Source organism: Hyperolius riggenbachi, chromosome 3 (assembly GCF_040937935.1).
Source record: "Hyperolius riggenbachi isolate aHypRig1 chromosome 3, aHypRig1.pri, whole genome shotgun sequence".
Classification (NCBI taxonomy): Eukaryota; Metazoa; Chordata; class Amphibia; order Anura; family Hyperoliidae; genus Hyperolius; species Hyperolius riggenbachi.
Genome location: NC_090648.1, coordinates 201,336,402 through 201,354,526, shown reverse-complemented (window position 1 = coordinate 201,354,526; position 18,125 = coordinate 201,336,402). Strand labels below are relative to the sequence as shown.

The following is an 18,125-nucleotide window of genomic DNA, read 5'->3' as shown; positions in this document are numbered from 1 at the left end:
GAATGCAAACCGCACTAAAATCCAGCATGCAATACATTTTCAATCACGGAGACTCAGATGACACTAGTGGGAAAGAAGCATCGCGATTTAACAATCTACATTGTAAGATAAGTATAATTGTCATTTGCTAAACGCATGCAGTCTGAAAACAGGGCTGAAATGTATGTAGCGTCAAGAGGTCCTTAAGAGTAATTTGAGGTTCCTATACAAAGTGACAGACATTCTCAATCTATGGAAACTTTTAGCTGCTGCACGTCCAGCAAAAATAACATCTGTTTTATGACAACTATGTAAAAATCCACTACCTTCTCTACATAGATATACACATAATGGAGGTACATAACTTAATAGCTGCCCTGTGAAGGTGCAATGCCTTAAAGGGAACCAGAGATGGTGATATGAAAAAGAAGTTATACATACATGGGGCTTCCCTCCAGCCCCATATGCGCTGATCGATCCCACGCCGCCATCCAGCACTGCCCGCAACTACGAGAACCGGCTCCGAGCTGACATCATCGGAGCCGGGCTACGCAGGAGAAGTGCGCCCTCTACATATCTCTCCATACACTCCTGCAGAGATACGCAAAGAGCGCACCTCTGCTACGCTTAGACTGGCTCCAACTGACGGAACAGCGGGGAGCCGGTTCTCGTAGCTGCGGGCAGCGCTGGATGTCGGCGTGGGATCGATCAGCGCGTATGTATAACTTCTTTTTCTCCTTCAGCTATGGTTCCCTTTAAAATGTCCACTTGTGATACAATTTTCAACAAGTGAGCAGATAAATGCAATCAGAAATAAAATGTCACAATACATTATTATTTCATCATCAACGAACCAATCTGTACTTCCTAACAATCACAACCAATTATAAAAATAGTTTTTCCAATCAACTAAACTGTCGTCTAGGGAATGATCACCATCAGAATCAATCGCAGTCAATTTGGGACATCAACAAGGTTAATTTTCTGCTAATGTGGTCCCATTTATAGCCCCCCGGGTCGGGCTCTCATGCCTGCTGTAAAATGGCCGCCTGAGCTTGCCGCAGCTGCGCAGTCCGCATAGACGCTACAGGCTGTCTCCTGTGCGTGGATTGGAGGGGGAGGCCCTAGAGCTGCACAGCCGCACTCGCGTCTATGCGGACTGCGCAGCCGCGGCAAACTCCAGCGGCCATTTTACAGGTGGCATGAGAGCCCGACCCGGACTGTGGGGTTGGGAGCCGGTGCTCCGGCCCGAGGGGGCTATTGAGCAGCGGACACCCGGCAGAACTACACGGAGGGTGCAGATGGTGTCCTCTCCTTGCATTCAAATTTGCTGCGGGTACTTAATTTTTTTTTTTTTTTTTTTAATCTCGCCTCGTTAGTCCTTTAAGTAAGGTCCCAGAGAAAAGGAAACAGTACCAATACAAAGCAACACCTAGTGACAAGAAAAATATTCCACTTGTCATTATTTTTTCTAGTGAGAAGCAGTGATGAGCGAGAATGTCCTGCAGAGTGCTGGAAGCAAAAGAGGGAAACCTTACCTGGCTTCCACCTGCATCCCAGTACATTCCACCTGAGTGCGTAATCTCACCTGCCTTCCACCTGCATCCCAGTACATTCCACCTGAGTGGGTAATCTCACCTGCCTTCCACCTGCATCCCAGTACATTCCACCTGAGTGGGTAATCTCACCTGGCTTCCATCTGCATCCCAGTACATTCCACCTGAGTGGGTAATCTCACCTGCCTTCCACCTGCATCCCAGTACATTCCACCTGAGTGGGTAATCTCACCTGCCTTCCACCTGCATCCCAGTACATTCCACCTGAGTGGGTAATCTCACCTGGCTTCCATCTGCATCCCAGTACATTCCACCTGAGTGGGTAATCTCACCTGGCTTCCACCTGCATCCCAGTACATTCCACCGGAGTGGGTAATCTCACCTGGCTTCCACCTGCATGCCAGTACATTCCACCTGAGTGCGTAATCTCACCTGGCTTCCACCTGCATCCCAGTACATTCCACCGGAGTGGGTAATCTCACCTGGCTTCCATCTGCATCCCACTACATTCCACCGGAGTGGGTAATCTCACCTGGCTTCCACCTGCATCCTAGTACAATCCACCTGAGTGGGTAATCTCACCTGGCTTCCACCTGCATCCCATCACTGTTCACCAATGGAACGCACCAGGATGCAGATGGAAGCCAGGTGAGTTAACCCCGCATTTCCCCGCTCTCATCTCCAGCAGTTTGCAGAATACACTCACTTTTTGCAGAGTTTTCTCGCTCATTCCTACTGAGAAGTGAGAATTTTGGCCAACACCATATCAGACTAACATTAACAACCACAATAACAAAAAAAAAAGACTTACTGCAGCAGGCCTTCGGCCGGTCCTCCTTTGAGAACATCAGAGATGACTATAGATGTTTCTCCACTCTGGAAATGGGGGTTATCTCTGCCACCTGATATTGCAATCCCAAATCCAAATCCTGGCGCCTGGTAGGAGAAAATACAGCCATTAAAGGTTACAATTTAACAAGAGAATAGACACTGTCATTTACTACAACACTGCTTGCACTGGTCAGTCTTTTAGCAGCTATGCAAGCCGTCAGCAGCCAAGCTTGATTCTATACCAAAGAGTACAAGTAATCTATTTCATTTTTGGGGAATAGAATAGAATTGGCTGCCAACTTTTTAAATGTTATATATCCCACAATTACTAGACCTGTCACTCATAGCCATTAAAAGACCATCTCACACTCATTGGATATAGTAGAGCACTCACTACTACAGTCACTGAGACATACATTAAGCTAAACGCTCATCAATATTCACCCACAATAAAAAAAAGACTGTCGGCTGCCCTGTTATTTCACTATAGAACACGTTAATGCAGCACAAAAAGATCCCCGCTGTCCAAACTAGTGTATGCTGCAGAGAGAGGAAATAGTTGATATTTTCTTTCTAAGGGTGGCATGTGATCACAGAGATATCCAGCATGCAGAACCAAAAGAAGTTTTCTTTGAAGGCTATAATCACATGAGCTTCCCAGAATGTAGCTGTGTGGCAGTCTCACTCCCTTTAACAGAGTGGATACAAAAAAATCCAGTACTTCGATCATAAAATACTTTTCAGATTGATTTGCATGAAAACAATGAAGCTGGTGAGCCTAAGGGCCCTTTCCATTTGAGCCGCATGCGTCTGCAAGACACACGGCGGTACTTCCGCGTCTGCGGGGATGCAAACTAATCCCACCAGCTGTGCATTGCACGGCTATGGGATTCGCAGCCTCCTGCACCATTTCGGATGGAGATGCCGGCCGAATCGCTAGCGCAAGCGATTCGGCAGGCGGCGCTATTGAGCCCTATGGCAGATTTTCCCCGTGCGATTTGCCTGCGGGAAAACTCTGTGGATTCGGCGTGGAAACTGCACAAGTGGAAACGGGCCCTTACTGATCCTGAACGATTGCATTATTTCCTTAACCGCTTTTGGACCAGGCTTACTGAAATCTATGCCCTGTTTGGGACCTGTTATGCCTGCCAGGTCGTAGATTTCAATTAGCCTGCCGCACGCTCCCACCGCTACCGTTGATTGTGCTGCTCCCCTGCCGCTGCAGCCCACTAGCTTTGCTGTCAGTATGGCAGCAGAGCTCTGTGAGCCAGTCAGGAGCAGATTTCATTCACTCCTGACCCTGCAATCATCACATTGGCTCACAGGGTCAGGAAAATATGATCACTCGCTAAAATGGTACCATTAAGGGGCATCTTTAGAAAAGGTAGGTCTTTTTCCTAAATCATTTTTCAATGTGCTGCCATGATATACAGTTAAACCTCAGGACATTCAGGATTTATTTTAGGTCCAATTGCAGGAAATGTTCTCACAAAGCAAACTCTGTCCCATTGAAACATACAGTACAGGTTTTACTGTTTCGCTTATCTTTTGATCTGCGTGTTGGCTACACAGAACTCATCAGTTCTTGCAAACAAACAAGTAATGTCAAAACAAAAACTACTTTCAATCAGCATGAACTAATGTATGGTAAATAACCGCGCTACTTAGCAGAATGCCCCCTATGAGTAGTACGCCTGTAGCATACCTGGGCATTTTTCTGTGTCAAGGAATGTAATACGGTAGCTATAAGCACACTGCACAGAAGGCCTTTTCAAGTGATACAGTTGTGTTACAGAATTTCCTGTAGAGTCACAGAGAACCAGGATCAGAAGGGAACAAAATGCCCCTCTACTAAGGAAGACCTGCAAAATACAATCTTCCCTTTCTAAAAAAATTAATAAAAATAAAATAGTCACTGTATCTGCAAGTACTGTATTCGGTTTTAGGTGAACAAAAGGTTACTCCCATAATACATCACTTCAGGACAGGGAGCAGGGAGTGAATATTCAAATCAATCATTTATGTCCCTGAAATCCCAAATGGCAGATTTATAGTAGAATGCAATTTGGATTATTGTAGCTCTGTAAAATTAACAGACTATTTGTGCTACATATAGAGAAGTATGAAGTAGATTGATGATGGGAGTTTTAGGAAGGCAAAACTGTACAATTAAAAAGAAATTCCACCTCTGTCGAGAAATAAGCTGTTTTTTTCATTTAATACATGAATATCATCTAATATATTATTAGAATTAAGAACAGAATGTAAGCTGCTTGACCTGTAAATTTGAATACAGATGCTTAGCTGCGCCATGCTGATTGTAACCGATTGTCTAGTCTAGGGTTGCCGTGGTATACCAGTATGACGATATACTGCGGTTTGATTGTGCATGGTAATCATACCATGCACAATCTTGTTTTACCAGTTTTGGGGGGCGGTGCGACCGGGGGGGGGGGAGGGGTGACATAGCAGCAGGGATGCGACGCAATGGCGAGCGCATGAACATCGGCGTGGATACAAATACTCACTTGCCGGCAGCCAGGTCCTACCCGCTTTACTGGCTTCATTCTTCTTCCTGTTCTTGCGTCCCATTTCCCTGAAACAGCACCCCCTGGGCGCTATTACAAGCAGATGATGAAATAACAGGAAGTAGAATGAAGCCAGTTCAGTGTGAAGGACCTGGCTGCCAGCAAGTAAGCATTTGTACCCCCTGCTGCTGCGTCTCCCCTGGCTGTCTATCCTGCAAGCACCTATCCTGCCTACACCTATCCCTGGCTACCTATGCTGCGGCCACCTACTACTGCCTACACCTATCCCTGGCTACCTATACTGCGGCCACTTACTACTGGCTACACCTATCCCTTGCTACCTATGTTGCAGCCACCTACTACTGGCTACACCTATCCCTGGCTACCTATGCTGCGGCCATCTACTACCTGCTACACCTATCCTCCTGGCTACCTATGCTGTGGCCACTTACTACTGGCTGCACCTATCCCTGGTTACCTATGCTGTGTCCACCTACTACTGGCTACAGGGAGGAGGGGGGGGGGCCGGGTTCAAATAATTGTGGCTGGATAGTGTAATGGTTAAGGGCTCTGCCTTTGAATTAGGAGACCTGGGTTCAAATCTCGGCTCTTCCGGTTCAGTAAGCCAGCACCTATTCAGTAAGGAGTTCTTTGAGCAAGACTCCCTAACACTGCTTCTGCCTACTGAGTGCGCTCTAGTGGCTGCCTCACAAGCTTTGTGTCCGACAGGAGGGAAAAAAAAGGGAAAAGGAAAGGAATAATACTGAATACCATCATATCGTGTTTTTTTTTTGTTTTGTTTTTTTTTAACGCTCATCATACCATGGAATTTCATACAGTTGCAACCCTAGTCTAGACTGGGAGGCTTGGAGCTATCTGCCAGTCTCTCAATTTGTGTAGATGTGGAGAATAAGCTACAACTGTCCCTGCTCTATGCAACTAATTACTTATGCTGGGAGAAGAATGCATTTGGGCTGCATGTACTAAAAGCTAGTGCGAAACAAGAGAACAGATTCCAGACTAAAAAGTTATGCCACTTGGACTTCCTGCCAGCGTTGGAAACTCATACCTGGCTGCAAATTAAAATAAAGAGGTAACTTAAAATCATTTAGTTGCAAAAAAACATTTTTTTTTTTGCATCTTTGATAAATGTTTATAGTAACTTTATAGATTGTGGAATGTCACTTTACTGCAACACAATGCATATGCCAATCAAATTACTGAATTCAGCAATACACTGAAATAGACAGTACAGGCATACAACGCTCAAAGATACGGGAGTGCGATAGGGGTGCTGCAGCCAGGCCACAAATGCTCTACTAGCCGTGGACTTCGGAGCAGCTGGGAAGGATGGCTAGGGAGCATGGGGTTAGAGGAAGCCCCAGGTAAGTATACATGCTTATGATTTAATCCCCTCAGATACACTTTAAGTATGAAAACAATGCGCTGTTGTAGGACACCTCTACACACACACACTAGATTCTCAGCCAAGACCTCACAGAATGCTCATCTTAGCCACGTTTTTGGCCACAGAAGTACAAGATCACAAGCCTTAAAGAGGAACTCTAATGAAAACATTTTTACATTTATACATTTCGTCAGTGTTTGCCCATTGTAAAATCTTTCCTCTCTCTGATTTACATTCTGAAATATATCACTGGCGGTGACATCTTTAGTTCTGTCTGGTGCAGCTCTGCAGGACATTTCTGAGAATTACGAATCCAGTAAAAATAACACCTGGTCTCCCTAAACTCTCCGGCAGGAGAATTCTGTATAGCTAAACAGCTTAGGCTAAAAATCACTAGGAGGGCAGGAATACATACCAATATACAGGAATATATAGATGTAGGAAGTGTTTCTGTTGCTGAAACCAGGAAAACTACCATAAATGTGGCTATCCTGAATAATGTACTGCATTCTACTATGTGTTATAATTAATGTCAGGTAGATATCAATTGCTGCATGATCTGCCACCAGTTGTATAATGTATGTCTAGCATAAGCGGCGGGAAATAAAAAAAAAATAATGCTAGTGCAGTAAAATATTGGTTAATAGGAAACAGACAGTGTGTATATATATTTTGAGGTCCTATTTCAGCATATTATTTTTGAAGCACAAGTTATTGTGTGACAATAAATGTATCCACACGGGGGAATAAGCAGCAGTGGTAAAATAAACACTCTTCTAGATCCTTGATTCTATACGGTAATACGGCTTACTGCATGATCCCCTGCTTGTGTCAGCCTCTGCAGCCTAGCACTGGCAGTCTTTTAATAAGGGTAAACATGCTATGAAGCATACAAGTTAATCACTCATTGGCATCTAGACTATTCCTTGTGACTTATGCTGGGAATACACGGTTCGTTTTTGCCTTCGTTTAAACCTTCGTTTCGATTGTGCCTTTTGTCCTTTTCGATCCCGAAATAATCAGTCATACGGTTAATATCACCACCCACGGTTTCGTTTTTTTTTCCGATTCTGATGGTTTCGTTTTTCCAATGATCGAAGGCTGCAAAGAAACGAAACGAAAATCCCTTTTTACAGGGACGGACTAGCATAAACGAATATATAATCGATCTGAACAGCCATCAAGCCTACCAATGGCTCGATTAGATGGATAAAGAGAGATAATATCAAACATGTTCGATCACTAGTCGTTCGTTTTTGGGGTCTATTAATCGAAACTATAATGAGATTATGACTATTTTCACATAAGTTTTCAACACTCGATTCGTTTACCGAACGAATCGAAGGTTTAAACGAAGGCAAAAACGAACCGTGTATTCCCAGCATAAGGCATCACAAGAATTAGGTTCCCCACACTGGCTGCTAATCCTGCACAGGGCAGACCTTTCATACTTACTCACTCCTAATATAATCCGCCACAATGAGCAGAGGAAGTTACTGCTGGTCAAATGATTATATACTACCAGTACAAGGCCAGCAATAACAAACAAAATACATGGTATGGATATAGGTTACTATAGCATAAAAAATACAGTACAAATGATAATTTAAACTCCCTGCATTTCTATACAGCCTCTATTCTACAAAAGCAATTTCTTTGAATGTAGAAGATTGCTTTCCAGCTACCAGAAACACCTAAGAGACACCATCTCGTCACTTTTGCTACTTTCATAAAGCTTTAACATCTCAGTTTCCATGACGTATTAGTTTCCCATATGTAGCCAAATTAGTTATCACATTTAGCAAATTACAGTCCACATCCTACTGTTGCTGCCCTCTTCTTCACTATAGGCATAACAACATGAGCACAAGAACAAGACAAGGTAGGACAGTACTACAGCAATGAGTGTCTGTTGCCACATACACCTGTACTCATTCATCTAGAACAGTCATTCTCAACTTTTTAGAGTCAAACAAAAGTTTGCTTTCCTAAAACAGAAAGAATTTGCGATAATTCAGGTTGGAGTGAGCTTGAGATGTCTCCCCCAGAGCAACACTGCTGAATATATGCAAATTAACCATTGTACCCTTAGAAGCTAAACACACCTCCAGAACCGCTGGAATGCAATGATGTGTCAGCTTGTTAATTTGTACAGAGCCATAATAATCCAACATGCATACAGACTGTTTCGGATTGTTTGATCCTCATTAGTGCATGGCATGGATTAATTTGGCTCTATGGAGTCAATGAACCCTCTGCAGATCTCCGAGAACCCCAGCATAAAACTATGAATAAAAATTGTGCTATATTGGTTGACAGTTTGAAACTCTTTAACAATGATTGCATTCGATACCTATGAATAGAATTGTTGCTATAAATGTTTATTTTTGCCAATATATTATTATTATTATACATCTCCTAGTTAACAATGGTATTGCTATCGTATTACAAAAGCAGCAATCACTACCTCACTTTATACATGGAGCTATCACCCCTGCATGTGAAATGCAGTAATCACCCCCCGCATATGATATACAGCAGTCAACCCCACACATGAAATGCAGCAGTCAACCCCACACACGAAATGCAGCAGTCAACCCCACACACGAAATGCAGCAACACACCCCAGATATAAAATGCAGCAATTACCCCACATATGAAACACAGATGGCGGTTCGATTTTTGAATACAGAACATTCAAGTTTTAAATCTACTCAGCCACTGAAAAAGTATCATTTAACCCCACATTTTTAAGCCTCTGTCAATGGCTGTCACAGAAACAACATTCTACTACTAACACTAGACAAAATATAACATATTTAAAGGGAACCTAAACTGAGGGGGATATGGATGTTTCTTTTTAAACAAAACCAGTTGCTTGACAGTCTTTCTGATCTTTTAAGCTGCAGTAGTGGCTGAATCACACACCTGATACAAGCATGCAGCTAATCCAGTCTGACTTCAGTCAGAGCACCTGATCTAAATGCATGTTCAGGGGCTATGGCTGAAAGTATTCGAGACACAGGATCACCAGGAGTGTCAGGCAACTGGTAGTACTTTAAAAGGAAAAATGCATATCCTTTTCAGTTTAGGTTCCCTTTAAGTAGCATATTTAGAATCCTAAAACACTGCAGGTCCAAAAACAGAATTTTAACTCACATAATAGTACATGCTAAAGGGGGGGGGGGGGGGGGAATCCTTCTACAGGTATCTGACATAATCCAATGCATATGACTCTGCCAGCACACTCTGCTGCAGAGACATACGTTTGTGATTTTAGGTGTTGCGGTGCGAATGGGGCATCATTCCACAAATGCTCCTCAAGTGTAAAATCGGCCTAAAGCAGGGCTGTGGAGTCTGTGCAAAAATCCACTGACTCCGACTCCTCGATACAGACGCCTCTAATTTGCATATTACAATCTTCTTGATTGAAAGTATGTAACATGAAATACGTCTCTTAACTGCCAACGCTTAGGAATTTTAAAAGACAACTGAAGTGAGGATATGTAGACTGCCATATTTACTCCCTTTAGTCATAGACTAAAACTAGTCCTTGGTAAGAGTACTTGAAAAAGGTACAGGCCGGAACAAAGAACATCTATCAGGCCCTAGGCAATGTGACTGTGGGTACATGTAAGAGTGATGTGCAGGTACTCTGCAGGGGAATGGAGAAATTCTTCCTCTATTACACTTTTTTCATGCACAATCTGAAGCAGGTTTATGGGGGATAGATAACACCTCTGTGTTCAATGTGCACAACATTCTCAGTGGATTCCCTGCAGCTCTGCGGGGAGTGCATATGCAGAGTATAGTACTACTATGTAACAAAGTAAACCTGAGACAGATGAAATTAAAATGTTATACATACCTGGGGCTTCCTATAGCCCCCTTCAGGCCAATCAGTCCCTCGCTGTCCTCCTCTGCCACCTGGATCTTCTGCTAGGAGCCAGGTACTTGAGCCAGTCTGGCATAATGCGCATGCACACACTCCGCTGCCGGGAGCGTACTACACCTGCGCAGCACTATTGCGCAGGTGCAGAATGTTCCTGGATGTGGGAGCGGCACGTGCCCGAACTGCGCTGACTGGCTGAATTACCGGAACTCATAGCAGAAGATCCAGGTGGTGGCAGAGGACAGCGAGGGACTGATTGGCCTGAAGGGGGCTATAGGAAGCCCCAGGTATGTATAAAACGTTTATTTTCATCCGTCTCATGTACCCTTTAATTCGTAGTCACCAAACCAAATTTTAACAACATATCAAATGATTTGAATTTATGAGCAAACAAAGAGTGCATACATTTGCATAAATCAGCATCAACGCAGAATTATTTCCATCTCATTGACCATCTCTATTAGCGGCACGGCTACACATCAGGCTTTATTCTTACCACATAGATGTTATTTAGTATATATAATTCCTGTGTACACATCATATATACTGTACTGTCACAATCAGATATATATATCTGGCTTTAAAAATACGGGGATTGCTTTATTGAAGCAGCACAAGTAACTAATTTTGATTGGTTTATTTCATTTTTGTAAACTAAGCACAGCTATTACTGTATGTATAAATTATTTATGATGATGACTATTATCTGAGAAATAGAACATTTTAGCATATTTTCTATTTTAATTACAGTTTAAATTCATTAGGAGTCAGTGCATTTTTTCCCAACTCCGACTTTAGGCACCCAAAATTGCTCCGACTCCGACTCCACAGCCCTGGCCTAAAGGACAACTGAACTGAGCAGAATATGGAGGCTGCCATATTTATTTCCTTTTAAACAATACCAGTTGCCTGGCAGTCCTGCTGATCTCTTTGTCTGCAATAGTATCTGGACCACACACCTGAAACACGCCTGCAGTTAATGTAGTCAGATACATCTGATCTGCATGCTTGCTCAAGGTCTAAGGCTGGAAAAAATATTAAGCCCCATACACACACTAGATTTAAGTCAGCTGAGGAAGTGGATACCGCTCTTTTCACCGCTAGCCATATGATATCATGTCTGTGCCGCTCCATCGGTCATCCGCAACAGAACTCATCAAGCTGACTCTGTGTCTGTACAGTCTCAGCCCAGTGATGTCACCCTAGGGATCGTACCTCAATCCTCATTGGGCGACATCAGTCACATGTGTATGGGCCTTTAGAGGCAGAGGATAAGCAGGACAGCCAGGCAACTGCTATTGTTTAAAAGGAGCCTCAAGGGCTCATGCACATCTAGTTAATTAGCGGGTGATTTACGCTAGGCGCTAGCGCAATATTAAAGAGACACTGAAGCGAAAAAAAATATATGATATAATGAATTGGTTGTGTACTATGAATAATTACTAGAAGATTAGCAGCAAAGAAAATATTCTCATATTTTTATTATTCAGGTATATAGTGTTTTTTCTAACATTGCATCACTCTATAATATGTGCAGATTACACAACACTCAGCATTCAAAATGAGTCTTTCAGAGCAGTCTGTGAAGTAATTAACTCTCCTCCAGCAGAGGAAAAGTAAACAGTTCAATTACAGTTGAGATAATAAAAGTCAGATAACAGCCCTCTCCACGACCAAGTTAGTCGGAGAGCTTAATAGCTTTTTTGCATAGAGATAACAACTGGAGTTTCTCAACTCTTCCTGTACTGGAAACAATTAGACTGATGTATCTGATCTTAATGTTTTTTTTCTTAGCTGTACTACACATACAAATCATAATATCATTTTTTTTTTCGCTTCAGCGTCTCTTTAAGTATATGGCAGTGATCTCCCTACTGTGATTGCCGCCGATCAAGGGCGTTTACCTGCAGCATTTTTGGACAATCGCGATTAGCATATATAGAAGCACATTTGTCTAGTGGTTTTTCCTGCGCTAAAATGCGAGGAAATCCCCAGCGCAAAGCTGTTTTGCGCTTTTAAGTGTGAATGGGCACTAAGTGAGGGTGAATAATGGAGGCTGACGTGTTTATCTAATTTTAAGAAATACCAGTCACCTGGCAGACATGCTGATCATCTGCCTCTAATAGTTAAGCAGGACCATAGACCCTGAACAAGCAAGCAGATCGGACGTTTCTGACAAAAAAATGGATAAGATTAGCTGCATGCTTCTTTCAGTTGTGTGATTGAGACACTACTGATGCCGGAATGATCAGAAGGGCTGCAAGGCAACTGGTGTTTAAAAAAAAATATATATATGGCAGCCTTCATATCACTCTCACTTCAGGTTCAAAAGAAAATAAATATAGCAGTGTACTATCACTCTCAGTTTGGTTGTTCTTTAAAGCCCCAAAAGCAGAGAAAAACTGCTATCTGGCCCACTGTGATCTGTCCAGCCCGTTGCCCAGCAGTGTGCATATATTGCATAGGTTTCAGCTGTGATCTTCCAATATTCTAGTATTTTCAAGTAATCTGTGTATTATACAACTCTGTTGTACTACAGTACTACTTTTGTCAACAAGTTACTAAAATGAATACAAACAAAGCTAGCAAACAGATACACACAAAAAGGATGTCTCACGGCAGCAAGTCAAACTGTTCTGGATAGATTTATACACTAATGTTCTTTAGAAAGCAAACATCTCAAGGTCTCAGATCTGCATAAAAACATGTTTAATCAGGATTCAGGGTTATAATAAATGGCTGTGCGGATGTCTAGACAGTTAATTATGCTCCTCTGTGTTTATGCATTTTAAATTCATTTACATGGAGTATATACTGTAGAAGGAACAAAAGGCACATGCACTGTAAAAATGTATCAGTTTGATGAAAGCTCTGAATATAACCAGTAATTTCATTTTTGGATGAAGAGCGGATCATTACATGAACAGTAAACAGAGCAGGCCTGGGGGAACCCTGAATGCATTGCCACCGAAGCATCAGTGAGGAATGTGGCCGCTCTATCCACTGCCCAATGTCTGCCTGAACAGCCACTAACCACAATACTTTCCATGTCATGCCTCTGCTGTCTGCAGATCCAATTATTCTGCCATTAAAAGGACAACTCCAGGGCCCATATTCAATTCACTTTTCTCCCGAGTTTTCTCAGGAGAGAATTTTTCATCTTCTATTTAAAATAACTTTTTAGCAAATTGCAACAGAAAAAGTGACAAAAAGTAGGTGAAAAACTACTATCACAATTATTTTAAAGTATTTTCTTGCTTATTGGTGGGTTTCAAAGCCATTTTATTATCAAATTTGAAAATATCACCTAGTAGAAAACTCAGGAGAAAAAGGGAATTGCATATGGCCCCAGGAGAAAACGAAAACACACTTTGTATGCTAAATCCCATCATCTTTTTTACTTTTTACACGGTATTTTCTTTTCTTGCGCCATAATTCCTTTTTAAAGGATACCAGATGTATAAATACCTAATATGTAGTGGTTAGGGGGAGTAAGAGATGATACTTACCGCTCCTTCCATTCCGCTCAGTCAGCCACCGTTCTCCTGCAATCCTTCCCGGTCTTCTCCGCAAGTCAGAGGACTCTCCTGGCTTGTATTTCGGACATACTGCGAAGCACATGCGCAGTACGTCCTTTCTGCTTTCCCGTGGCCGCGCATAATGACTTAGCAGCCTTCGTCCTTGTGCGGGTAACAAGGTTTTTAAATTCTACAATTGCTTTAGCCTATAACGAACATGGTATGTAGCCTCACCTAGTTTACAAGTTACCTAGAGTTACGATTTCTTACCACACTGAATCTGTGGAATGTGGTGTTCAAGCAGACAAGTGGTCTTCTCTTTTTTGTTTCTAAATTACTTAGCATCTCTGGGGGACTCTCTTGATGTTGTAACTATCCATCCAATGACATTTATTGCAGTACAATGTATCTCCTTTTCAACGTCCAGTGTATATAAGCTACGTTCTGTAGTTTGTCAGTATTAAGGAATCAGTCAAAAGAAGGCTTCATTGCCAAAAGCTTACGGGCCCGCTTCCACTAGCGCAGAAATCAGGCTGAATCTGCAGAGTTTCCCCGCAGGCAAATAGCACAGGGAAACTCTGCCATAGGAAATAATGGTGCCACCAGCCGAATCGCTTGCCATAGAGATTCGGCAGACACTACAGCATTTTTCCGTAGGGTGGGGGGGCAGCGAATCCCATTCAGCAAGGAAGTGCTGCCGCGCGTCTTGCAGTACACACAGTAGCTAGTGGAAACGGGCCCTACTGCTTTTCCTCTAAGTTCGCCACTAAATAGTATCATCCTGATTCAAAACTTGTCTTTGGATTCAAACCGAGGACTCAACACTGCAAGGCAAGAGTGCTGTCCAATATCATTATGGAAAACACATGTATAATAGCGTAGTATGCAAAGGCATGAAATGTTTATGCCATACTTTTAGTGATATACTTCTGTAGCTCACTGATCAGAGCAGCTTGCCACTTTAACTAGTGAGACCATGTCGCTTATTTAACTAAAACTGGTGAGAGGCTCTACCACCATTTAAGCAATGAGAGGAGGTGTGGCTGCCCTAGTACACTATCAGCACATGGCTGGAGCACAGGAGAGTCCTGTCTGAGAATACAAGCTATGCACGTATACTGCTAAGCAGCTTACAAAGCAACCTTACCACAAGTTTCACTTAATCACTTTCAATTGTAAAAGTCTATTAGCTTTCAATTAACAGGAGCTTGTGCTTGCCAATAGGCATGGTCAGCGAGATGCTAGCAATTTCAGCATGCATGTCTATTTTAATGCTAATTGTATACAGCCTGGAACTGGGCCAATCAACAAAAACAACAAATGTCAGAGACCAATTCCAAACTGCATACAATTCGCATTACATATGCAGCCAATTCCAAATCATGAGAATGTAATTGATAGGGATAGTCAAAGGAATACTAATAATTATGCAAATGTAATGCATTATACAGACACATTAACAACGTCCAGTGAATGTATGTCAGAATCAGAATTTATTATCGTCAAGTACAACGGTGGATTGTACCCGGAATTGGTTTTGGCGCATACAGGGTCGTCGATGAAAAGAAAACCGGAATAGCATACGGTTAAGCATACATAGACATGGGACAAGCATACATAGGACAACATTACAGCTTGTGCGTACAATTAAGCAGAGTACAGCATCGCATACAGTTAAGCATGGTACATACATATAAACAATAAAAAAGCAACAATAAAAAGCAAAACAGAGCATTACAGCATACACATACAGTTAACGTAATACAAAACATAGCAAGAACATACACTGATAGCAGGAACAGAAAAGAGTGGGACTGGAGGAGCATCCTGAGAGCTGATATGAGCGCTGCCATTTTCGGCACTGGACGCTACACAGCGACACGCTAACAACAAGACAGGCGCTACCGATTGTCCACGAGAGAAGGCTGTGAAAGCTAAGGGGCATCATGATGGAGGCGGACAGCACAGTTCACTCGGACCAGGTTGCCCGAGGAGTAGCGCTCCTGATTACAAGTCCGCACGGCTGGTAATGAGGGGTGCAGACACAGTGGGGGCCCTGTGGGGCACCTTTGCTGGGCCGCAGTGGTGTTGGATGTGGGGCCAGGGGGCACATTTGCTGGGCCGCAGTGATGGTGGACGTGGGACCGGGGGCCAACCCGGCTGGGCAGCAGTGGTGGTGGACGTGGGACCGGGGGCAGCAGTGGTGGGCAGGCCAGGAGGTTTACCTTGGTGGTGGCAGGACACCAGATGCAGGAGCCAGCTCCACTGGGAGGGGGGCAGCATCACCACCTCTGTGGCTGCGATGGGGCAGCATCAGGCCCTCCATTGATGCGGTGGTGGTGTGGATCCAGGCAGCCCAGAGCACTCCGAGGTTGATGGTGCATGCAGAGTGGATCCAAGCCACTGCTGCATGAGAAGGCTGTCAGCAGCGATGGAGATCCGGAGGTGGCTGCAAACCGGGCAGCAATGGGGAGAGATCCAGAGATGGTTGCAGCTCGGGTGGAGGAAATCCGGATCCTCTTTGGCCAGGTCCGCATCGGGCAGCATGCCCTGGTCTTCCCTGCAGCGGCGAGAGAGTGGAGGCCAGATCCAGGAAACCCAGCGCAGCCAGAGCACGTGGGCTCGATCAGCTGAGCGCCCGATCAGCTGGCCGCCCGCCTCCACGACAAGCCCCCCCCCCCAGGCTGTGTGCCGGTGATGGAGCTGCCAGCGGGCAGCAGCAGTGACCCCCGCCCCTCCACCATTCCCAAGAGGGAAAGAAAGAGCAGGTGAGAGGGGAGAAAAGAGAGAAAGGACCGGAGCACTGTGGCCGCGGCGTCCTGTTACGGCGCCATCTTGTTTGTAACTGCCAGTAATAATGAAAAGTTAAGCCAGGTGCACACAAAATGAGGACAGTCGGCCTCAGGGGTCAGGACTACCAAATCCCTTGGGTGGCAGTTCAGGGATGAGTGCTGTACAGACCGGTCCCTAGCCACTTGCCACAGAGGTGGTGTAGGGACAATAGCACACAATGGAGCAACACAGTATGACGGGTAAGGAGCCTCAGTCTGCACTCAGCTGAGATCTGGAAGGCAGGATCTCTTGCTGAGGCATCAGGGCAAACATACACATGCCAGATTCGCAGCAGAGGAAGCCCCAGACTGGTCGTCTCAGCAAAAACTTTCCAGTGTGTGTATGAAAGCTCAATTGTATCCAGACCTGCCAAAAAGCACTTGCGTCAGGCTTGCTGTGCTAAAAATGATAAGCAAGGTGAGCAAACTTTCCCAGCAGAGTCTACAGTTTCACAGTGTGACTTATCTTTGTATCTGATGGGCAGTAGAGAGTTCCACAGGATTGGGTTGCTCTAGTGAAGTCCCATGCGCGACTACAGGACTTCACTAGAGCTGCCCCCATCCTGTGGAACTCTCTCCCACTGCCCATCAGGCTTGCCCGCTCCTTTAACACTTTCAAACAAGCCCTCAAAACTCACCTCTTCAAGAAGACTTACCCCACTTCACCACTGCCCTAAATCTCTCTGCCGAGAACCTGTCTATGCAGCCCCCCCTCCTTTTGTGTCATAACCCCCGCCCTTCAGATTGTAAGCCTTTTGCAGGGCCCTCCCTCCTTGTGTATCGTACTTAATTATGCACTCTGCAAGCAGTTTATACACACGGACAGAAAGTAGCTTTACAACTGAGGGCCACACAGATTGAAAGAAACGATATAGACAGCAGTGGAGCTTTAAAGAGGAACTTTAGCGAAAGGGGAAAAATCAATATACTGCAAAGTTAGAACTTAAAAAATAAAAGATCAAGAAATGAGTGATATTCGCCATGTAACTTGTTGATGTTGCTTGATCCACAATCACCCTGCATGTTATCATTACTACTGGCAGACAAGAAAAAAAAACTATACAGCACCAACTGCCAGTATTTATAACCACATCCACTAACATTGCGATAGGCTAAACGGTTTTTTGTTTTTTTTTAATAGATATACATTTCCACAGAGGGAGATACTGGTTGCTTGGCAGTTGGAAAACACTTATTTCCCACAATGCAACAAAATTCACAGACAGGAAACTGTCATGACCTAGGTCCTGCCATCACACTGTGGAAGGGGTTTCACCACAATAACAGCCAGACAGACCCCCTGATGATCTGTCAAGGAAAAGTAAAGATTTCTCATGGGAAAGGGGGGTACCGGCTATCGATTGGGATGAAGTTTAATGCTTGGTTTCGAGTTCCTCTTTAAGTTATTAACCCATAAATATGAAATGACTCAACAGAACATGACCGCACATATGCAGAATATGCACAGTCTCTCTTTTTGCCACCAATATCACAAAGCTAGAGTATTCCTAGCAAGAAAAAACAACAAGCAAAACAAAAAAACAGCAGGTAGGAGCGCTCCTCACTCAATCCAAATTTGAAA

The 18,125-nt window shown here is 43.9% G+C and overlaps 1 protein-coding gene across 21 annotated transcripts in view; it reads right to left on the bottom strand.

Moving 5' to 3' along the window:
* The window catches only part of TJP1 (tight junction protein 1), a 622,292-nt gene that overhangs the window by 89,199 nt on the left and 514,968 nt on the right, over positions 1 to 18,125 (bottom strand). For all 21 annotated transcript variants that reach the window (XM_068275550.1, XM_068275551.1, XM_068275554.1 and 18 more), the window contains one exon: positions 2,347 to 2,471. In XM_068275550.1, the coding sequence (XP_068131651.1) occupies positions 2,347 to 2,471 (125 nt within the window). The remainder of the gene's footprint in view (positions 1 to 2,346; positions 2,472 to 18,125) is intronic.